Raw genomic sequence first — 24,226 nt, forward strand, 5'->3', positions numbered from 1 at the left:
ACGGGGGTGCCATCTGTCTCCGCTACAGAGAACAAGATAGTGAAACACACCGCGCGGTGACAGATGGTGCCACCGTTTAAATGCAGAGAACCCGCTATCTTTTGAGTCAGCAGGCACTTACTTGCCATTGACTTGGATTGGCGCTGCTTCAGGCCACAGACGCCAGCATATGATATGCTCCCCTCGCTCGGGCATCAACGCTCGAACGCGTCAAACCGATTTTATAAATATTTAATGAATCCTTAACGCACCCTACATGCGTGAGCTTCTCGTCTGCATCTCCGTAATGTTTTATCTCTTCGTTAAAACTTTCATATCTATCTTGTACTTATACCTATCTACCTTAACTGTGCATGTAACGGATCCGGTCATATTAATCTGTTCCCTGCTTTTAATGCGTTGGCATTTAGAGTGTCAAAGTGGAAAAAATCGTATGTGTGTGAAGCCGGACACCTGTTAGAGGTAGAGCATGGGAGCACTTGGAAGAGCGTATATATATATATATATATATATATATATATATATATATATATATATATATAATATACTGTGTTGGCTTCTTACGATAATATATATATATATATATATATATATATATATATATATTATCGTAAGAAGCCAACACAGACACCAAGGACAACATAGGGGAAATTGCTTGTACTTACTAATTGAATTAAAGAAATGATAAATTAATGGAAATCAAAGTGAATGAAAAAACAACTTGCCGCAGGTGGGGAGCGATCCCACGTCTTCGCATTACCCGTGCGATGCTCTTACCAACTGAGCTATCGCGGCGCCGTTTTCCCATCCTCATTCTGGGCTATTTATGTTTTTTTTTTTTACTATTATTACTAGAACTAACCCTGGGAGTGTTAGGCAGCGCCACCACTCACAAACCGTGGCGACGAATGTTATGATATGGCTTCTTATATGATTAATAAAAATCGGGCCCCTCGGTTCCCTTTCTTCTCGTTCATTACATAACGAGGGTCTCGAATCCGGCAACGTTGATGCCTTCAGGTAGCATACTACGCCGTACTATGCCTCTCCTCGAGAGTACGGGAGTTCCTGGAGAGGCGCCATGAGAGAGATAGGCAGGCTGGCGCTGGGAGTGCACAGGCTCACACCGGTGGAGGCGTTACAAGGAGAGATGGGATGGTCCTCCTTCACTGCGAGAGAGGTGATTATTGATCGATAATCGATCAATAATCAATTAATTCTGGAAAATGCTGGGTATGAATTGGTAGTGCTTAGCCTAGCCCAAATACGTGGCCAATACCTTGCGATAGCCAATCGATAGCTAATCGATAATCGATCAATAATCAATAAATACCGAAGAAACGTGGGAGGCAATGTTAACGGCACAGAGCCTGGAGGATCAGCGAAGTCTGGTGGACCGGGCCCGGGCTGCGGCATTAGCCAACGGCTTTCTGGACTGAGAGAGCCGCCCACCTAGGGCGAAGAAAGAACACTTTCTCGCTGTTTCTAGCAATAAACGTTCATTCCTCCTCCTCCTCCTCCTCCTCCTCCGAGAAATGCTGGGGATAACTTGGTAGTGCTTAGCCTAGCCCAAAAGCCAGGACTAGCTAGGTGCCCATCAGCTCCGCTGTCTCTTTAGCATTGCGCCTCCAGGGCAAGCTACGCTATTTTTTTTTTCATTCTAGCATTTTTATACATCTCCTTAATCTTCATTTTCTTCTTCAAGACAATCTAACCAATTCTTTGCCAATCCCCCATAGTTGGTAGGAGCCTGAAATAGCTGCGACGGACACCGGTGGCGGCGGTGGACAGCATCACCAACCAAAATGGCTATTCGAATGAGCCCATAACAGCTTACACTATAAAAAATATGACACGTTTAGGTCACGTGACTTCCTTCGCACTTCGCCTTTCATGCGGGAGCTGTTCGAACTGCTCTCCACGTCACCATATTGCTCGTGTTCTGCCGTTCGATCACAGCGCTCCTCCTGTTCGCCCATTGGAACGCAGCTACTCTTGAGAGAGCACTTTGGGGACGATTTTTAGAGCACCTATTAGCCAAATGGAATGCACCATTAGTGTAACAAGAGTACAACCACACTTTTTGCAATATTCCGCTAAGCGGGAGAAAGGTGAGGTCGACAGGGCGTACTTATTAGCACATTTCTCAAGGGAGAGAATCGATACCAGTGAGGGTTGTTCTGAACAAATCCGCTGAAGGAGAACCGTGGTTGCTGCACAGAGACATCAGTTTCTGAGCGAACGGATGGGGCAGATAACATCTCCTCTATAATTTATCATCATTCAGTTCCTCGCTTTCAATTCCTCGCTTCTAGGCAGCCTATATGCGAATTAGTTGTATATCTATTTAGGCAAAACCATTTATTAGTTGGTCAGTGTCACCATGTTTGCATCCATTTCAAACAATGTACGGTGCTGTAGTATATCACATTCATATTCTTCAACGAACACATCACTCATTGTGTCTGGTGATGTGTTGTTCCCTTGTTTCATTACTGCTATTGTCATGGTGCACCAGGTAAGGGAAAGCGGTCATTTCTCATTTATAAGCTCCTCAGCTAAGCAGAATACCAGCTTCGAAATAGCCTTTTTTTTACCAAGCGGATCTCTGGCAACGTTTTCCCTTTTTTTTTAAGACAAGCGGGTTTGGCGTATCTTGGATCTGGGTATCTTGTACACACTTCCAGAAATAAACGGCTCTTTCTCGCCTCCAGAGCGTCGTTGCGAGTCGCAAGAGGCAGCAAAATGTAGGCCTCAACTAGAGGCAATGAGCCAGAATTTGTTCCAGAGTAGGTAAACTGGCATAATTAACGTCAATATAGTCGAAAAATAACCACATTGCACTATACCCCTGTAAAGGGTGTACCGCCGTAGATATAGAGAGGCGTGTTGAGGTAAAGCCGCTGTACGGCACCTTTAGGAAATGGAGTGAGTTCATTTGGACAAACCAGGGCTCACGCGAGGCAGTTGTGTCTGGAAGATGGCTTCGGTGGAGCACACAAGAAGCGAGAAACAGTTGCATACGGTCGAAAAGTAACATCATTGCACAATAGAATGCACTATCTCCGAGGTCGGCCCACCTCGCCTAAAAAATAAAAAGAGGGTCAAGCAAGTGTCGACGCTAAAGAAGACAAGATGGGCGTAATTGCGCGTGGCATACGATACGAATAAGATTCGAAATGAGTGAATAATGAACATGAAAAGAGAGAGAAAAGAGATATATAATCAACACTTCTTTGGCGAAACCTAGCCCTTGCGCCATTAAACATCACACATCATTACCATAATCAACATTAAATCATCGAATTATTTGAACCACCATGTACACCGACCTTGTCTTCTTTATCGTCGATAATTGGGACCCTTTCGTTTTTTTTTCACTTCGCGAGAAAATATTCGATATTCGATTAAGAAATTTCACTACCCGCCGTGGTGGCATAGTGTCTTTGGAGTTGCGCTCCCTGCTAAGTTCGAGGGCATGGGATCGAATCCAGGCCGCGGCGGCCGAATTTAGATGGGGGCGAAAACGCAAAAACGCCCATATACCGTGCATTGGGTGCACGTTAAAGAACCTCAGGTGGTCAAAATTAATCCGGAGTCCCCCATTACGGCCTGCATCATAATCAGATCATGGTTTTGGCACATAACATCTGGGAATTTAATTTTATAGTTAACTATTCGAACACTTCAAGCTCTTACGGATACTGGATACATACCGAATAGCGTGTGGGCGCCCTCCGGTATGCTGGTTGGAGACGTTTGGCGTAAGTATATTTACATCGTTGCTTTCTTGGGTAGCCTTGCCTGGTTCCTTGACACAATACCCTCCTTACAAAGTCTGGTCATTTATAAGACATGGTATAGAGCGCACGACTTCTTTTCCTCTTTCTCTCGGTCGTAGTTTGACCATGTGTAAAGAGCTGGAGTGGTCACCTGTACTTACGACCATACCAGGTGGTTTTTTATTAGCTGCACCTGCGGCAGATAGCAGAATTTTAACGTTGAGCTAAATTGCTCGATGAGGCGGCCGTTACTTCCATGAGATTACCCGCCGCGGTGGCTCAGTCAGCTAAGGCAAGCATCTCGTGCTGCTGAGCACGAAATCGCGGGATCGAATCCCGGCCCCGGCGGCCGCATTTCGATGGAGGCGAAATGCAAAAACGACCGTGTGCTTGCGTTGTGGTGCACGTTAAAGAACCCCAGATGGTCAAAATTAATCCGGAGCCCTCCACTACGGCATGCCTCATAATCAGAACTGGTTTTGGCACGTAAAACCCCAGAAAGAAGGAGAAGAAGAAGTACTTCCACGAGAAATCAAAATGCTTAATTGAACGATCTACATAATTACACTACTTAATTTTTAATTAATTACTGTACGGAACATATTTCAATGTGCGAATTGTAGCCGGTGAGTTCCTAAGGCATATCCACTTGGAACGAATTCTGAGGACTTCACAATTTTCGAGCTATTAATTTTCAATGTGTCCGACGAAACGCATTGGCGTTCCAGTTACTTTTGTGCTTCAATGCATAAAACAGTATTTTCTTTAATAAGTAAGTGTAGCAACAGCACATATTTACCGCAACTTTGACGGCGCATATCTAGATAAACTGGTGCGATCTTCAGAATTGGTTCCAAGTGTATATGCCTTATAGTAAAAGTAAGTTAGTCTAATGATAATAATTATTCAATTAATCATCTTGATTTCTCGGAGAAGTAATGGCCGCCTCATCGAGTAAATTATCTCAAGGGTTAAAATTGCACTATGTGCCACAGGAAACTTTTTAAAATGTGGCGCAGCTAAAAAAAAAGCAAAAAAAAAAAAAACACAAGCAAACAAAACAAACACGCCCTATATACTGCCGTCAACGACCCTGAGACACTCTAATGTGCTCAGTGCTCCATTTTGTCTTAAATATCTCCTTTTTATGTAGTCAATGTTGCACCAAAGCAGTGTTTAACTTGTTCAGCGGCACCTTCTCTATGTCTTTTTTTTCTTCTTTCTTTTCTTTTTTTAACGTCATGGATGAAAAGCCATTCAGACATTTCGTTTATAAGTCTCTTTATTCGACTGGTCAGTCGGTACAAAATCCTGGAGTAGTGGGGCAGTGGAAGCGTTCACTGGAAAAACAAATACATTTACGATGAACAGAGATCAAATTTTTATGAATACAGGTGATTCTATTCTATACAGGCGAAGAGATGCCAAAGTTGTTGTGCATGGCCGTGTTAGCGTTCTCGAAGTTGAATTAGCTTAATAAAAACTGATATCAAGAATTGTCCATGTGACGGAGCAATAAGTAGTCGTTTTCCTGCCAAACAGTGTTGAGACCCAGCGTCTTGTTACCCTTGTCTTTGCGCAAAAGGTTGCATCGCCTTATTGTGTTATTACTGTCTATGATGACTGCGACAAAAAGAAAAAAAAAAGAAAAAAAAAGTTATTGTTTAGCGCGAAAACACCTACACATGCGCTCCGTGGTACCGGCCTCTAAATGCAGTGGGATTTCCCCTGCGGTATTTGGAGGTAGTGTCCTTGCCAAACCCGGCCCCTTAATCACAGGACAATTCGGTATACGGACGTGCTACTTCGCAATTTACATGCGCGTAGTGAAGTTTCGGTGCTAGTTTCCACGTAGCGCTCTTCCCCGGAGAAGTATTAAACGGAGCGCTCTCCGCTATTGTAAAACGCAATTGCGCATGCACTGTATTCAATAAGGAGTAATAATGAATGACCGCGCGTGGGCGATGCCGTCACACAAACACAAGCACAATAATGCTACTGGGTTTCCACTTTAGAGGAGCCGGAATTCCGCACAGCGTTATGTTTACTTTTGTCCCGGATGGTCATCTTAATTAAAAAACAGAATGAACATTATATTTTTATTTAAGAACAATTGAGAAAATATATTAAGAGTACATAATGTGTGATTCGGCGCCTGTAACGCAGTGGTCGCAATACGGAAGGGAAGGCTAAACAAGCTTCGAAAGTAGAACACACGGACTTGGCAGTAACCTTCACTAACCCGTTGGTTTACATTCCCGGAACAATATGCTTGGCTCTGACGATACTGTCGACACTTAAGCTGTACCACCAAGCTGCTGCGCTTTCACTCCACTTGCACATGAATCCACAGAATGAGAGGAAGAGGAGTGGTACACAGATTCCGCTAATAAGGAGCGGACGCTATACTCGCATGGCAACGATCTGTGACTTCCTATAAGATGCATGGCGGTGGGAAAATATTCTTGCACAGCTTAAAAAGGCGTCCGGCAGATGCATCGCGAGATGCTTTTGGGGGCCAAGTGGATGCCGCATGGCCAGCGAATGCTTTCCCGCCCCCGCATGCAAGCCTCCTCAAAGCTCAGGGTGAAAAAAAAAGAAGAAAAAAAAGAAAACAGGGCGTCTCTAAAAATCATTTTTTCTTTATTTTTTTGGAAGTACAAATCGAAGATAAAGCAGTGCAAGCGAGTGATTAGAGATTTGGAAAACCATTCACTTGGGCCTTTGTGTAGTTATACTTTGTATTTTACTTGGCATGAAATGGCAAAACACTCTGTTGTGCGCATTGTTTCGCACATACACTGTTTTGCGTGGATTATCCTGCTCTAGCTCGCTTCGCAGCCTAAGTACTGTAGCACAGTAAGAGCGCTAGAATTTTAAAAATAAATCTGACAGTTCTATAAAAGGATCATAATGCTGAATGCTTGAAAACTTGTGGTCCCTGTGGGGCCCCTTTTCTTTCTTTCTTTCTTTTTCTTCGATTTTCCTCATTTATTTCGAGGCACTAATGTTAGTTAATATTGGTCTCCCAGGCGCATAAAAATTTAATCTCTGCTCGGTGAACATATACACGTAATGAACGCTCCACCTTTCAAGCAACGTGACCACAAATCAAACAAAATTGATGTTTGTACAGATGAGTGAAATTGCTGAGACACTTGTCAATATTGATGCCACATAAAGGACAAGCGTCACTGTAGCCTTTGAACGCATGCAGTAAAGTGTAATGGTACTCATGATGGGATGTGGTCATCTACGACCGGACCCATTCCTAACATACTGTCACCGGAACAATTGCCTACTTAGCAAACCAGGCTAACTCCGCCTGCTGCCACACCACCACCACAATCGCAGTCAGTCCAACCCTTCATTTTTATTTCACATTGATCAGAACATCATAACAGTGGCAATTAAGTGAAAACCTTCAAAACGGGAGCAGCGCTTGATACACGGACACAGATGAAGTCGCAATGGTGCGAGCGTATTCACCATGCGCATGTGCCATTGTGTAAAGATGACCATCCCATACTGTTCCTTCGTTTATGTTTTCCACGTCATTTATGACTTTGACGATGCGCTCAGACGCATTTAAATGTTCGTCCATTGCGTCGATAAATAAGTTAGTCGGCGTTTAGTGTGTCGTTTACTATGCGCCTTAACCTGTTTCCGGGTATCCAGCGCTGATCCCTCCTTGAAGATGAACAAACTGCCGACGCTTTTTTAAGTGAAAAGGATGACCACAAAAATGCAAAGAACGTACGTGTGTCTGTATAAAAAAGAAACTGCCATATCGTATAAACAACATTTAGGACAAGGTTTGTGAAATATTGTACTCAACCGACTAAGCAACGAGACAATAAACTTTTCCGGTTGAAAGCGGACTTGATAAAGCGAGGCACCAGAAAATCAACGTTAAGGCGAACGGAACGCTTGCTCGTTTGGTATATATGCTGTTCTTAAAATTCAATTATGGGATTTTACGTGCCAAAACCACGATCTGATTATGAGGCACGCCGTAATGGGGGACTCCGGAAATTCAGACCACCTGGGGTTCTTTAACGTGCACCTAAATCTAAGCACACGGGTGTTTTCGCATTTCACCCCCATCGAAATGCGGCCGCCGTGGCCGGGATTCGATCCCGCGACCTCGTGCTCAGCATCCCAACACCATAGCCACTGAGCAACCACGGCGGGTATATATATGCTGTTCTAAAGACAGATTGATGGTTGGCGCAGATTCGAAAAGCTTTTTATGCATCGGAAACTGTTGACTCACTCAATATGTTGACTCACTTGTGACAGAAAACCTTGCATCGCACAGGTACTAAATAATATCAGCCATTTAGACGGCCATAGAAAGTTTGATGCCTTCTTGCCCGCAACAATCTACCTTTTTTTGAACGGCACATCATTAGAAGTTTGGAGGCTACTTACTGTGACTAAATTTCCTACCAAGCTATTTATTTCGATTAGCTTAGCCTACTTCTCTCTCTCTATCTCTCTCTTTCACACACACACACACACACACACACACACACACACACACACACACACACACACACACACACACACACACACACACACACACACACACACACACACACACACACACACACACACACTTTCTCTAGTTAGCCAGGTGCATCTAGATGCGAACATGTACCGGTTCTTGTATACATTCCGTATAGTGGAAGCCATCAAGTGTCCGTTGTACAGCAAATAACTGCATTTAAACTAAGCAGTTCAATCTACATTTGAGCACTGGATCACAGAAGACGCCGTCCAGTGAGTGCTGTATTTTTCTTACAATATAGATAGAAGGCCACTGTGGTCTTTAAGCATTTAACGTCGGAGAGCAGTCGGGTGAAATTCAGGTGAAAGATGCGTTTCTTTCTTTCCGTTTTTCTTTCTTCCTTTATTTTGCATTGACGTGGTGCTATAGCCCGCACGCTGGTAGTGATAAAAAAGGGAGAAAGTGTCATTATTAAGGGGAACCGACAGCAAACCTAGTGTTAATGAAATAATTTGAAATGCGATTTCGCTAATAAAAAAAGAAAAGTCGAGCGGCAAATACAATGGCGAGATCATGTTTTGACTTCATGAGACAGTGAAAACGTGTATCGTTGCAAAATGCATAGCGTAGCCTCTCGATTCGAAAGTCTTAATATAGCAAATATTTAGATTTTTCGGTTGAGTGGTTTTAGTTCTAGGTTGAAACGTGCGAGTTCAAAACTTTAACACCATGAAATTTTCTGCTTTAATTCTTCAATTCACCGATAACACAACAACGATGCTCGATGGCTGTTGCTGCTTAAAAAAAGTAATTCCAATCTGTAAACTTATCTTTTTGTTCACTATCAAGATCAAAAGCAAAGAAACGTTAGCAAGGATATTGCGTTCATTTCAAACGCAGGCGAGAATACTAAAAACTTACTCTGAGTAATTTTCACTCATTACCATACGTAAACCCCAGGTATCCTAGTGCATGGTGCATTTGGAACACTTGGGAGCGGCCTATAGGCGTACGCACACGGGGCGTCAAGTGATTTAATTATTGTTAAGCTCTGTCTGATTGATAAAAATTAAGGACCATGGCAACGTGCTAAGACTGATACTGAGGTTAATGCTGTGTATTGAATCGCAAAGTTGTGGTCAACAAATTAAAGTGTTGTATTTAGCTTGGCACATATTATTTTTAGCAATTAAGGCGCGATTAAGGCCAATATTTGCAATTAAGACCAATAAGTTGGTTTTATTGTGTCATTTTGTGCCTCCGGTAGAGATAAGTAATCTTTGTACTTTTCAGTGATTTCAAGCGAATTGAATGTCAGAGAGATATGTTCTTGAAGGAAGCATTAGTAATTACAGATATGGGGAAAAATTGTGCCCATTAATGTCGTTCGCGTGATAACCACGAAAGCAGTGGCTAACAGTGAAAGTATGGTTAGCTATTGCCATGATTTGCAGAAAACTCGTTCTTGTGCCTTCGAAACTTTCGCAGTCACAGTAGCGCGCAGGCAGAGCTTAAATGCTTCTTGTAACCAACACTTTGTGCGTAAGGATATATGCACCGTGCATTCTCCAGTCAGGCAGTACAAGAACTTCACATGCACCGTAGGTGTCAATGCAACTTCACCCCATTACCATATTCCAGTCGTTATAACTAAACAATAAGCTTTCAATAAAGCTGCTCGCAGACCGCAACTGTTCAGACACATCTTTAGCATAACTGCGCCGTGTCAGCAAATGGTACTTCAAGCAATAACTTGAGCTTGGTTAAGTTCAAAGTGTTATCAGAGTCTTATCCTAATGGGAGAGCTATCTACTCATAAGAATCGATACTCTATACGCTTGCATGTGCCGTTTCAGTTCTTGTCCTGATGACCAGTTAACCAATCAGATTCGCGCTCCAGAAGGGCTCGCGTCACCAGTTATGGGATGTTCTATGCGCGCAGAAGCATTTTTTTTCTTCGTGTTTTTCTTTTTTTTTTCTTCAACAATAGCTCTTTCACCTTTCATATCCTAGTTATTTTGACTGCTCAGTAAATGGGGAATGTGAAAATAGCTAGGGGCAATCCTAAGTTCAAGGAAACCGTGCACAAATACTGTATCAAGTGACATCAATGCGTAGTAAGCATAATTTCTTTCCCAGAAGCGCCACGTCGATTTGTTCCCGGCACATGGACGCATGGACGCATATGGACGTCTCCTCCCTGATGACAGTGGCGATGCTGCGTCGTGCAAGATTCACGCGATGTTTTCCCCCAAATTCACGCGTTCTGAGCGTGAATTTGATGAAAACATCGAACGCTTTGCTTCAGAATTGCGACATTCCAACCCACGGTGACGAAGCACTCACGTCAGGTAAATAAACGCGCTGTTGTATGTAGTGCACCCATCACCAAAATATTGAGGAGCAAGACATCGACGAAAGAGTTAAATTTTCTCGCCGCCTTTGCCGGGCAGTTTGGAATCGAAAAGTGCAGCCTGGGCTCGAGTGGTCCAAAACTTTCAGCGACACACTCTGGTTCTAAGCTATATTTGTATAACTTGATAGATTTTTTTCGCCGCTTTCACGCTCCAGAACATTTTGAACAAGAGTATACGCTCTCCATTGTAAATCGAAAAGAGGGCCCTCGACTGACACTGCTTTGAGGGCTTCCTTGTTAAATCGAATAACGAATTTATTCGACTCGCTTCTGACGCAAGTCTCTGTATGACGGGAATAAAGCACAAGAAAAACGACCTTACAATTTCGATTTACTTTTGACGGTCAATATCGCATTCTGCACGTGAGCATGGCGTCTTTTCTTTTATATGTGCTGTGTCACAGGCTCATTTTCGCAATAATCTAATTTTCGCGATTGTCACGAAATCCCTCTGGTCGGCGAATAATTGGTCCCGCGAACAACTTCCGTTTCATGGTAAAGTGTGTTAAGCCCTATCGCTAAATTGACCGCGCGAAAATGGCTCCCAAGCCCCTGATTGGGTTAAAAATGCGTAGAAAATGTCGCTTGCCCTTTTTTTATTTTGCTCAATGTTGCTATCTATAGCTCGGGTATTTCCCAATGCCCCCCGCCAGGTTGTATGCTAGAATGGCGCCGGAGCCCGTCGCCATGCGTGAATTACGTTACGCGATGTGCTGCGTGAAATGTACTACTTGCGGTGCGCAGACAAAGCTTGTTTTGTCAAAAGCCGGAGCGGTGTGGTGCAGTCACCGGTAGTCAGCTCACTCGCTCACAATTGCCTCGTCATCGCATATATCTTCGGTTGGGGTCACGTGCTCTCCGCATACCTGACAAGCGCGCCTCAAAACAATGGCAGCAGCTACACGTCTCCCCGAAGCAATTGTTTCCTGCCGTTTCTCCGACCCTTGACTGCCAGTCAAGCGCGAAAACTGTTTTTTCCGGGCGCGCTAGCGCGTAGGGAGTCAGTCTTGTGCGCTTGATATCGCGTCGCGCGCGGTAGTGCATGTTGTGCGTTGTTGGAGCATGCGAAGCTTGCTACACGGCAAATTGCGAGCACAGCCGTGTAGTCCAGAGGCTTTCGAAAATTGGTTGCGCACAATGGGGACTCTGATAGCCTTATCTTACCCGCAGGACCGCAATTTGACCGTGTGGCCAAATTTAATGTCGTTTTACATAACTGTCACTGCACGTAACACCTTCTGTTCCCGAAAACAGCTAGACGGCTGTGGAAAAGACCACAGGGATATATTTTCACGACACGTATAATTCAAGAAAGGTGGAACACTCATTTGAGTTTAGCACGCATACGTGCGACTGTGGCGATTTTCGAGCGAAGATCGCAATTGTGCATAGGCACTTCAAAACAGAAATAGGCTTCTGCCATTGGTATACAGCCAGAACTGTATATGAAAAAAATATCTCTCTGAAAAAAAAAATAAAAAGAACTATGAAATGCGTACATCAACGCACTTTGTAAGAAAAAAAAATGAAGGAAACAATCTACGGCCGCTCAACATTTCGCTACAATATGTAAATAAACATACGTCAACAGTTCGAACCTGAACTAGTTTGGGCATCACGATTCAACCAACATTTTCAAGACATGTTGTTAGACGCTTTTTTTCGCATTTCAGCAGTGATAGTTGTTTATTACTATGTTTCATCTTCAAGCTATGTTCACGCGCTGCGGCAACAAATATGTCAGCACTTTCTACAACAGGGGCGGGGGCCTCCCAGCTCTCCGCCGCTCGTAATCTGGTCATTCAGCCCCCACTGACTCAAAAATACCAGCTGGTGGCTCAAGTCCATGCGCTCGAGTTGGAGTGAAAATGGGTCAAATGGGAAATGAGAAAAGCAAACACAATTGAATACGCGCAACAACGTCTTATGGGTCTGTGTTGTGTAACAAAGGTAATCTTCTTTGGTACCATGGTGCTTGTGGCTTCTCCTCCACCGACGTCCCTTCGATGTCCCGAGATGCAGCTTCACTCACTGCCAGGCTTTCTTCTCAGAGATCTTGACTAGGTGCTCGGTCTAAAATTGAAATCCAAGCAAGAACATGCACACCTCATGCATACTTCAAATCGAGGCACAGAGAAGAGAAGCGAGTTTTTGAACTAAAGTGGAAGAAAAATTGCTCGACCGTTGCGGCAGCACTATCGTGAGGTGGTAACACGATGTGCGTACAGGGATTACAGATTCCGCGCCCTAAGTCGCCTTCTTGTCCCTTCATAATTTCTTTGTTCTTTCCGATACCCGTCTGTACGGGTAATATCGTAGGAATGCGTCCACGCTGAAAAAAGAACAGGAAAAAAAAAAAGAAGGACGCCGTAGAGGAAATTTGGACTACCTGGGTTCGTTGGCATGGAATCGTGCAACGCGCATGAGTCCTGCCCTTATCGGAATGCAGAGGCCGGGGCTAGGAATCGAACCTGAAGAAGAACGCAATAGCCACCGATCCACCGCTGCAGGCACGATAGTACTCAGGAGTCCACGAAATCGTTTAGGTAGCTTCCTTCCACGCACTCGTGCCTTCTAACTGACATCCCGCAATAGCGGACAGGTTTAGTACAGTGTTGCAAGTTGGCGTATCTGGCTTTGAAGGGCGTCTCCACGTCTTCGCTCTATACGCGTGCTTGCGCTATGTACCTGCTGTCGTCATAAATTCAAACGCGAATGAGTAGAAAACAACCGGAGTGTTTTGTTGCGTTTCCAGGTTCGACAGCGTTTTTCGATCGTGGCTTAATTTAGGCTTCAAAACGTACGTCTGCGACTACACCATGTTTAGAAACCGCCCACAGAGTTATTGCTGATCGCACTTCCATGCAATTACGCGTACCGTGCGTTCTGATGATCTTTTTTTCTTGTTCGCGTTTCAATTTATGCCGGAGGCTATAAGCGCTGCTAACACTGTATACTTTCAAATGAGGCACATAACGCGGGAAAAATACAGTAAAGAGCAGCGGGATGGAAAGTGGTGCTGTATAAAAGACAGCATATAGAAAGTGCAGGGAAGGATACAAAGCATATGTCCCGAGCGGGATGGTGTGAATTCAAGCAACGAGTGAGGCCGACTTTGCTTCCGACAATGACAACCTTTTTTTTTTTCTTTTTTTTCTTTTTAGGTGCGCTTACGAGCACGCCACTCGCGCCAGCGAGCCGCGTGTTTGGGACACCCGGGATATGCTGTATACCGCTAAAGAGACTCGTCATTACAAAAAATAACCTTTATTGCACACTGACACACCAAAGGCGATCGTTATCCACTCATGCCAAAGCATATATGAATGATTAGTTCTGAAAGTCGAGTTACATACTGTGCGGCGACAACATTTCCTATGGCATTGGACAATAGTAAAAAAAAAAAAAATAACGTGTCGAAGAATAATAAGGGACGCCCTAGGGATGGGCATGGGATGACCAGCTATACGCCATGTCCATATTGATAGAAGTTTCCGCCTTACAGGTTCAGAACGTGATAGTTGGACCAGGGTTGCAAATGATAGCTTACTAATGTCAAACATTTTGTAGTGTTATGAATTATGACCTATATTTATATTCACCTCAATATAAAGTGACCAAGATGTGCCGCTGGGCAATTTGTGAGATCGCTGATTAAATAACTAGGAATGGTTTTTGTCGTGCCGTATTTCTTACACAGTACCTTGTACCGCAACACTATACGCTGCTACTTACAGTGACATCACAATATTTTTTTTCTCACTCTCTTCTTTTGCTAACGTATTTGTCCCGCCTTGGTGTGTGTGATGTCGCAGTATCTCTATTGCTCCTGCAGTTTCGTCTCAAGCTTTATTTTTATAACGGATTTAATTACCTATCTCAGTGACGCTGTCCGCGTAGACGCGTGCAAGATTGTGCATATCTTCCCATTGCTGTTTCTGGAATTCAGGCGAACTGTGCGTAGTCACAGTGAAAACGGGCTGATAGGTTAACAAAGCATCGTATGTTAACCAAAGGAAACAAACAGTGTAGTTCAAATGCTACAAGGTGGAAAAGTGAAAGATACAAGGTTTGCACAGAAAAGCAGCTTTCGACTTGTTCACCGAAGATTTAAAAAAAAAAGAAAAAAAGAAAGAAAAAAAAAACAAAGAAGGAGGACGGGGGGTCGGGGGGTTTTTCAGGCATAATCGCCTACTCAGTCGAACCATGAGTATGCATCCAAAGCAGAACACCTCATCCGAAGAAGCATAATAATGAGAGAGCGTGAGTGATCGTTTCTGTACGCACGGGGGTTGATATATGTATAGAAACTAGCGAAGGCGTAACAAAAAATGATAGAACTTAGCATTATATGTTATACCAAAAATGTCGCAGCAAAATGTCATCGGCCAACTAAACTAGACACACATCAAACCAAATTTTCATTCACCCTGCCACATGGCAGTTCACCCGCTATACTATGCTAAACTATTAAGGTTGCCAGATTTGAGGCGTTCATGTATAGTAGAAAGGAACGCACAAGACAGGCCACTCTCCTATGCAACAAAATAAACTCAACATGAATGCAACAAATTCGTCCACAATTTGAAAAAAAAAATGGACATAGGACACTTATATGCGAACATGCATTATATGGCACGGCTTAAATGTAACAACAGGTCAAGTTTATAGAGTGTTACACACGGAAGGGGTAAAGTTGTAATCTTGGTAGGCGCCGTTTGTCTTCAACGACTCTCTCGCTGACGGCAGGGACAGCAGGAACAGAAAACTATTTTTGTCTCTCTGCATCGCTCCTCATTATGATCATCAGTAGGACACACGTTTGTAACGCGTATACCTGCAAACGAACTGAACGATCGTAATTTCGGCTATTTTGTTATAATATTCTCGTAAGTAGTTCATTCGCAAATATAGCAACCGCCTTTTTAGCTGTCATCTTATTTAGTTCCACTTCTCTTATGCCGTTCGTTTATATGCCTTCATCATCTTCTTTTGCTTTTTATTGCTTTTGACAAAAACCAATTTTGATTTAATAGTCGGAGATGTTTCTAAAGTTCAGTGTTCTCCGAATGACACCGTTACCTCTGCATGGGCGTAAGACTATAAACAAGGAACAAATGCCAACTACAGAGTGGCGACAAGCAACACGAGAGGCCACAGTGATTCTAACGCAGGCTACAAGTGTGCTCACAACCGCGTGTGTGCGGTGACCATAAACGGCAGCGTTGCCTCAAACCCTTCGCATTAGGCTGCACGTGTAATTAGGCTGCACGTGTAGTAAAAGAAATGCCAAGTCAGCATTTTTAACCTTTAACATATTCATAGCTGTACAGTAAAGCTTCCGAATAACGATAGTTTCTTCAGAACAGGCAGCTGTTCCGACTACTCTGTTTCATGTAACAGAGGTCATCTATGTGAAAGCCGATCACACGCACACACAAACACAGGCACATAGATACACACACACACACAAACATGCACGCATGTGCTACACAGAAACTAATCACAGAAACACAGAAATGTGCGTACACAGAAAATAACACTAATCAACACCCAGGAACGCGCGTCCATGGCTCACACCTTTACTCTCGAGTCTTTCACACAGTTTTACTGACCACGCGTTTCTTGTATACAGGCAGTGTTTATCATTTTATTTTTGCAGGTAAATTTTATTCAGAAGGGTTTTCTTAGAGGTGTTTCGCTTACATGACCTGCCAGCAGCAAAACAGTTAAACTTGCTAAATGCGACAGACAAGCTCATTAAATCCCGCTAATTAAAGTAAACTCGAAAGTATCATGTCTGCCAATACGCTGGCATGATGCCCAACTATTTTGTAGAACAAAAAAAGCGGACTTCTCAATCCGGTTTAAACGTTCCGACGGAAGCACTTGTATCAGTCAAGGGCAACCAACGATCATCCTTGACAGTGTTTAAATAGGCTCCTCTGCACAGGGTGAAAAAATCGTGGCGGACGGATAGGCATTATCTAAACATTGTACTAATTGGTTTGGGTTCTTCCACATTAATCTCTTAAGTATTAGACTCGAAGCAATGTAACCGAACAAAACAAAAAAAAATCAGGGTCGGATTCTTATGTTCTCATCGCGACTCCGATGCTTATTTCTTTACCGGGGTTTCGACAAAGACCCGCCCGTGCGTGGAGACATACTCCTCGTCGACCTCGTGTCCTGTGCTATACTTTACTTATCCCTCTCGCATGGAATGATTATATCCAGCCTTTTCTTACTGTGTCCCTCACAGAGCAGTAAAGAGCGTTAGCTATGGACGACTTAACACCTCTAGTCGGTGTTAACTCTCTCTCGTGCACACAAACACAGCAGCAGTGCTGCCAGGGAATATCCAGGCCGCGCGAGAGGCGGCGGCCAAGGCACGTGCAGGCAGGCAGGTTGGCAGGTGGGTGGTGAGACATCAAAGGTGTGCTCTCGGGTTCTCAGGATGGGCGGTTGGCTGTGCAGGCAGGGTGAGATAAAAGAGCGGAATAAAGAAAAAGAAAAGCAAGTTTGGCTTTTTATCTACTGCTGGGTTACGCGTCCCATTCTCGTATGCTCTCGATACAACAAAACCCATGTCAGTAATACTCGCCTCACAATACGCGGGAATAGTGACTCGTAGTGAGGAAATGTTTGGTACGGTAAATTTTGTAGCATTTATAAACTCAAGTGAACATCACTATTCCTGCAGTAAGCTTGGCGAAGGAATTCATCCTCACCCGTCACTCTATAGAGACTATAGTGACGCGAAGAGAATAGAGTTGTGCGCTGTAAGAATCCCGTTCGTGCTGCATGGCGCACCCCGTTTCGAAAGGCTTCAGGCTAGCTTGTGCTTAAGGTACGACTGCGCAGTGACAGTGCGGATACATTTAAGCTGGCAGCTCTACCGCGCACTGTACAAAGAACGAGTTTACAGAAAATCGTAAGCGAAAATTGTTTACAGAAAAAGCCCACAGTTCTCCATTGCAGTTCTCGATTGCAATTCACTGGAGTAGAGTACGCATTATGCAGCTACACTATTTTTTCCCCACCTTGAAATCTGTCGCGGTCGTGCAGGCCGCGTTACATGCAATAGCTGACCACTTCTGAGAGGCCCGGTCCGGCTGTTTCTAACATGAAGTTCAATGAGCTATGTCCTCGGCACTTTTCTGTGCACCATGCGCACTGGTGGGTCTGTGCACTATTCGCCTACATATCTATATCGCTTTCTGCTACTTGACATTTATTTTTGTGAAGTTTTACTGTATCGAGGCTGCAGGAACCTTCAGATATCATTCGAAGTGTGTGAAAGACCCAGCTTACCCAGGCAGAAGAAAGGGCAGAAAGGCGGTACCTTTGCAATTCGTTGGAAGGAACCCAACCAGATATTATTATATATACACTAGAACCTCATTATGACGAAGTTCAAGGGGGAGCCTAAATTACTTCGTTATATCCGTTACTTCATTATATCTATTATTGGCATTTACTGCAAAAATTTACAGGATCTCTTATGTTATCCTTAAGACGACTTGAAGGCGAAAGCCCAAGTGCCGATGCATTAAAGAAGGACACACGACGTACACATCCCCCTTAATTCGCTTAGTCTAATTTGCTTAGCCATCCTCTTAATTCGCTTAGTCATCAATCTTAATCCTATTGCCTTTAACTCGTCTGAGTCACCTACTTAATTCGCTTTATCATCCATCTTAATTCGCCTAGTCATCCACTTAATTCGCTTTATCATCCATCCTAATTTGCTTTATCATCCATCTTGCTTGCTTACGGGGGTGTGAGCCATTGATGGTGATAGTTTTTGTACCATTCGTGACGTCAACGCGTTTTCGCTCAAGGACTTTGAAGGTCGACTGAACGATGAGACATAGAAGGCTTTCGCCTTAATATATGCCCAATGGGGGTGCACAATTGTAAACATGGAAATAAGAATACGGCTTTGCTGCCCGCGGAACCGCTACACGGCGATGAAATTTGAATAAAACAACGAGAGAACCTTCGCCGTGTGCAACAAGCGACTTCTTAGCACCTGACGCGACATCCTTTAGATAGCTGCCTCCTGTTTCATTGTGATGGTCGTCCGCTTCCACTTTCTACATGGCTCATCGCCGTCGAGCAGCACGTAGCGCGCAACACAGCGCTCCGCTATGTGATCGAGGTGGCAAGCGAACTTCGCTGCGCCCGCTTGGCTCGTCCGGCTCCTGGCCTCCGAGACTGCACCGCTGCCGATGCGATCTCGGAGGCCACGCCCAGCTGCCAGCACGCGCGACGCGCCGCAGGGAAAGGGAGAAATGAAAGGCACATTTGCGCCGCCGTACGTAACGGCGCAGCGTGGCGCGGCTCGCGCAGGCTGGCGGGCAGGCGCAGGCACGGCCTAGGCGCGCGGGGATTGCGCCTGTAGGCGACAGCGTGCTCGCGCGCTATGCCGCGTAATCTCTAAACGCGCGCGTAATCCTTGTGGCGCATTCTCGTCGGAATCTGCATTCATTCTAAGAGATAGTCATGATTTCTGGATAGGTTGGGTGGATGGAATCAATGAGCGTTTATAACTGAGTGGTGGCCTGTGAGTTCACCATGTTCTACTTTTATACCTAAAGTCTTGCATGTCTGAGGTAATTATTTCGCCTACAGAAAGTATGAATTCATAGCTTATCTTTCATGTGGGCGAGCGCCACGGCTCGCCTATAATAGCACTGCAGCGCACTTTTCAACCTGATTATCGTGTTGCGCGATGTATTTTAGTCCATGTGCAATTATATTCCGAGTCGCATTTACTACTTGGGAATAAGATCAGAATTTTGACTGTAACACGACGGCTCCTTTAACAAGGATGACTGCGTGCAGTAATAAAAGCTTCCAAAATGACATCAGACGGCGTATTCCAACAAGCTAATTTCATGCACAGGAATTGAGTTTATGCATGCAGCACTATAATAAAGGTCTCTTCAATGCTTCGCAGTCACAATAAACATCGCATAGTGCGCTATTTGTTTACGAAATCTGGCCGCTTCGCTGCACTTTTAGTAGGGAGTACTCTAACATTTCTGCGTTGGTTGGCGCAAACATTGAATTTTTTGCTCAGTGTGGTGATACGTTGCTAATCAAGGGAGTGAGTTAAACGTTTATGAAAAAAAAAAGACATTCAGTGTGGTCCCTTATCGATTGCTAAGACGATTTTACACGCGAAAGCGTTAATGCGTTGACGTCATTTCATTTGCGACCGTTTGCTTATTTTGATTAATAAATTAAATACCTATTTATTGGTCGTAATTCGGTTTAATTATTTTCTTACTTGCTGTTACGGAGTCCTGAACTGATCCTAATTAGTATGTACTACTCTTAAATAGTCTTAATTTGGCGTGGCCAGCCTTATCACGGAGTCTCGAATTGATGTTAAGTAGTCTCTATTACTGTTCGCAACTCTTAATTACTTTTAATTATTCCTAATTATTCTTAGTTACTTAGTAATTCACTTTAGCACGCTTTAATGAAGGTGCCGTATGATGTCTGTGTTTTGGTCTGGTTAATTACCCTGATTAATTTTAATTAGTCGTTGGGACTCTTGAATTACTCTTAGTTACTTTTGGCTGCTTGGTGCTTCATTGACTTTTACATGCTTTATTGAACAGTAGAGGTGTAGTATGCCGCTTTCTGATTTTTGCTACCGCAAGTGTTGCAGATGATGGTCACATTCCGCGACTAATGAGCCAGTTAAGCCTTTCGCTTTAAAAGGCGCCTATGCCCATTAACACGCACGCACGAGCACTTATGCTCCATCGCGTGCACAGGCGCGCGCACACAGTTTTAGAGACCGCATCCGCACAGCCCCCCTGTGACAACGCTAAAAGGCACCCAACGCTATTCTTTTGGAGCAAGGCAACTCCTATTTAGATGCACTGGGGAGCGAGGCGAGCTTGCTAGGGAGACCGCGTATGCGCAGACCCTGGCACTACTTATTCACCAGCGCGCTCCGCCAGCGAAAGGCCACCGGTCCGGCACTCCGAGTTATTTTGTGGGCACCGACTTCACCTGAGGGTGCCTTCGATCGGCTCCCACGGGCCACAGTTTCTCAGCACCAAATAAAGTTCTTGTCACCGTCACCTGTACACCGGCGCGCAGCGGTAGAGTATTTGCTGGTTTCGGAGACGAATCTATTTCGTTAAATCCATTGGGAGGACAATTGAACTTCGTTAAAGCGAGGTTTTAAATACATGAATTTCTACGGGGATTTCAAGGGAAATTACTTCGTTATATCCCGTTTCGTTACAACGAGGTTCGAGTGTATATATATATATATATATATATATATATATATATATATATTCGTTCGGAACTTCGTTCGAAACACCTTCGTTCGAAACTTCGTACGTTCTTGCCGTGAATGTCAGTAACGCAAATCTCCGCCGCACCTCTCAGCCGGTGAACTCCTACCCCTGCAATGTCCTTCTCAACCTTTTGATCGCGTTGGTGTCGATCAAGGGAAGAGGCCCATATAGATCGACACCAACGCGATCAAAAGGTTGAGAAGGACATGGCAGGGGTTGGAGTTCACCGGCTGAGAGGTGCGGCGGAGATTTGCGTTACTGACATTCACGGCAAGAACAGACGAAGTTTCGAACGAAGGTGTACATACCCCACCAGTAGTAGCGGTGCCGAAGTCGTTCGTACGTCTTGAAAACGCCGGCGTGGCCACACTGGGGGTCCGAGTGGAAAGAGGAACAGGGGCGCGATCCTGTACGCGTTCCAAAATGGAACGGAGGCGGTCCGTTCCATCGAGCCGCACACGATTGGTCAATTTGAACCGTGAGCCGCACACGATTGGTCAATTTGAACCGTGACGATCAAATTGACCAATCGTGTGCGGCTCGATGGAACGGACCGCCTCCGTTCCATTTTGGAACGCGTACAAGATCGCACCCCTGATCTCTGATCTCAAGGCTCTGGGAATGACTAGCAGCCACGTACGTCCCTCAGGGGCATAGTTGCGCCGGTACAGGAGCTGATCACGGATCGCAAAATGCGGAACCTGGCGCCGAAGTGCTCTAGAAGCCGGAGCTGTTGACGTATCCGAAAGAAGGTCTAAAAGTGATGCAGTACAGGGGTCATTGTGTTGTTCGGCAGCAATAGTGTCGTAGTCAAGAGATGACAACGTGCGCTCACAGGGGGACTCACGAGTGACCTCTGGCGAAACCGGTGAGCGGGAAATAGCGTCAGCGTCGGAATGCTTCCGCCCGGAACGATACACTACGCGTATGTCATACTCCTGGATTCGCAGACCCCAGCGAGCGAGGCGGCCAGATTGGTCTTTTAAATTCGAAAGCCAACACAGCGCATGGTGGTCGGTCACTACGTCAAAAGAGCGGCCATATAAATAAGGGCGAAACTTGCCAAGGGCCCAGACAATGGCCAAGCACTCCTTTTCCATGACGCTGTAATTGCCCTCCGCCTTGTTGAGCGTGCGGCTCGCATAAGTCCAGGCGTTCTTCTTCATTAAAAAAAAATATATATATATATATATATATATATATATATATATATATATATATATACGCAGTTATCGGTATTCTGTAGACTTCAGAGTAGCACGTCGCTTTTTTCGTGGCGTTAGTAAAACTACACCAGTGATCTTGAAGTGCTGGCCATGGGTAAAATTTCCGACGCTTTGGCGAGTCGTTTACTTGCCTCATTAAACATTAGAAACATTGCTCGAAGCATCGTATGTGGCACTCGAGTGTTGCAGGCAATACTTCGTAACAATTTTCAAATGCTCAGCTGGAGTTTCTATCGAAACACTGCATATGCCGCGGGCACCATCGTCCTCATATTTTCTCGCAGCCGGGCTTTTCAGAAGACGCTGAATTGTCTTTCAGTGCCCCAATAACGCTATCGGAAAGCCCACAGTGTATAACGGCAGCCATTGTATGCAGTTATCACTTTCTGCTCTAGCCGCAGCTACTGCTCACAAGCGAGTTCTGTGGTTTCATTGTAACAAAACAGTGTACATTTAGGAATCCATTAACATGTTTTACATTAAAGCTATGGCTGCCAGTTGTATTATGCTTTGCGTCAACGGTAGATAATGTCGGAGAATTACATTAGTGCTTCAAGAGAGGCCTCTTCAGAGGAGGCGGCTCGCGCAAGTCAGCCATGTTCTTCAACTCCTCGATTCACGAGTTCCTCGTCTGACGGTATACAATTTGCCCTGCAACATGCCCACTACGTTATGTACATCGGATGAACCTTCTATATATACAGCGGCTTCCGAAAGCAATGCAACTATCGTCACATTGATTACAGAAATGTAACTGTAGTGGCAGTAAAGCGGCACAGCAATGTAAGGACAGCAATGCAACAATAGAGACATCCATGGAACCACTATGCAACTATCGTTACAGTGATTTCGGAAACGTCACTACGCCACACTCGCTGTTTGCATATAATGGTACGCGCTTGGCTTACAGAGTAGTCCCCTCATGAGTTCCATGGGCAGCGGGAAGACGATGGTGGAGTTCTTCTCGGCCGCGATAGAGGTGAGCGTCTGCAGATAACGCAGCTGCAGCGCCGGTCCAGACTCCGAGATGATGTCGGCCGCCTCCTTGAGAGAGCGCGCCGCGCGCTGCTCGCCCTCGGCCGCGATCACCTGCGCAGGCACATTGAGAAGAATTCGTTTGCCTTGAACCCCACAAGAGCCGGGTGGAAGCTTGTGTAGCATGAGCGAACTACGGTGGACAGCCAGTGGACCCTTTTGCATTGCAGAACTGACAGATTTGAGATCGGTTGCCACACCGCATTTTTGATTTCTTTGGAGTCATTTTGTCTACTTTTCCTTTGCGTCTGCTTCAGCTGACATTAGGGGCGAGTTTAACAAGGGTTGTGCTAGTTCCCTCGAGAAGCATGTTGAGAAAGCGTGCACGCGCGGTATTTCAGTGAATTCTGCTTGCGCAGGGTGAATCACGTTACAAGCAGCTGCTCTCTGCTTCTACAGCGATTAAGTGAGCAGTCACTGATTTCTCGCAGTTTTATGGGCAGTCGCTAAACTTAGACAGCTGTGACGGACAGAATCGCGGAGGAGCATGACGTAGCTTAAACTGCTCGCGACGCTATTCGGTATAGCTTAGGTACATCACGTTTGTTCGAAGACAATCAGCGACTTTGTCTTTCCAGTGAATCTATATTAAGAAACAGCTCGCCTCAAACGTCGGGTCAAATATCGTAAGTAGACTGGCGGGAATTTCGGAACGGAAATATGGCGTTTGTTCTCGATTGCAGCCTTCGATTGCATGGCTGGGAACACCGCATGTGACGACTCGCGAATGGCGCGGGTATACTGGTAGATATGTGAAACCAAACTCTATATCACCGGATTAAATATATGCCAGTTACATACAATTTCGGTAGAGTAAGAAGCTTCAATCTAGGCCGCGAATAGCTGACTGATACGCTGGTACAGGAATGCAAGGTAAAGCTATTTATAATATGTTTGTATGACACCGTGCCATGTTCAAACTA

The 24,226-nt window shown here is 44.8% G+C and overlaps 1 protein-coding gene and 1 non-coding gene across 4 annotated transcripts in view; both read right to left on the reverse strand.

The window, feature by feature from the left end:
• Window positions 1-722: 722 nt before the first annotated feature.
• Trnat-ggu (transfer RNA threonine (anticodon GGU)) lies at window positions 723-795 on the reverse strand. Its single transcript has one exon. It is a non-coding gene; the product is annotated as a tRNA-Thr (tRNA).
• A 4,251-nt stretch (window positions 796-5,046) lies between these two features.
• The window catches only part of LOC119436651 (stomatin-like), an 84,772-nt gene continuing 65,592 nt past the window's right edge, over window positions 5,047-24,226 (reverse strand). The window contains exons 8-10 of one of the 3 annotated variants that reach the window (XR_007464556.1): window positions 23,177-23,357; window positions 12,679-12,784; window positions 5,047-8,732 (exon numbers count right to left, since the gene is read on the reverse strand). Coding sequence is in view for 2 of the 3 variants with exons in the window: in XM_037703606.2 (XP_037559534.1) it covers window positions 12,759-12,784; window positions 23,177-23,357 (207 nt within the window). In the remaining variant the exon portion in view is untranslated. Of the gene's footprint in view, window positions 12,785-13,961; window positions 17,181-23,176; window positions 23,358-24,226 lie in introns of those variants that run through there. The other 2 variants (XM_037703606.2, XM_037703607.2) reach the window with 2 other exon arrangements.

Source organism: Dermacentor silvarum, chromosome 1 (assembly GCF_013339745.2).
Source record: "Dermacentor silvarum isolate Dsil-2018 chromosome 1, BIME_Dsil_1.4, whole genome shotgun sequence".
Lineage (NCBI taxonomy): Eukaryota > Metazoa > Arthropoda > Arachnida > Ixodida > Ixodidae > Dermacentor > Dermacentor silvarum.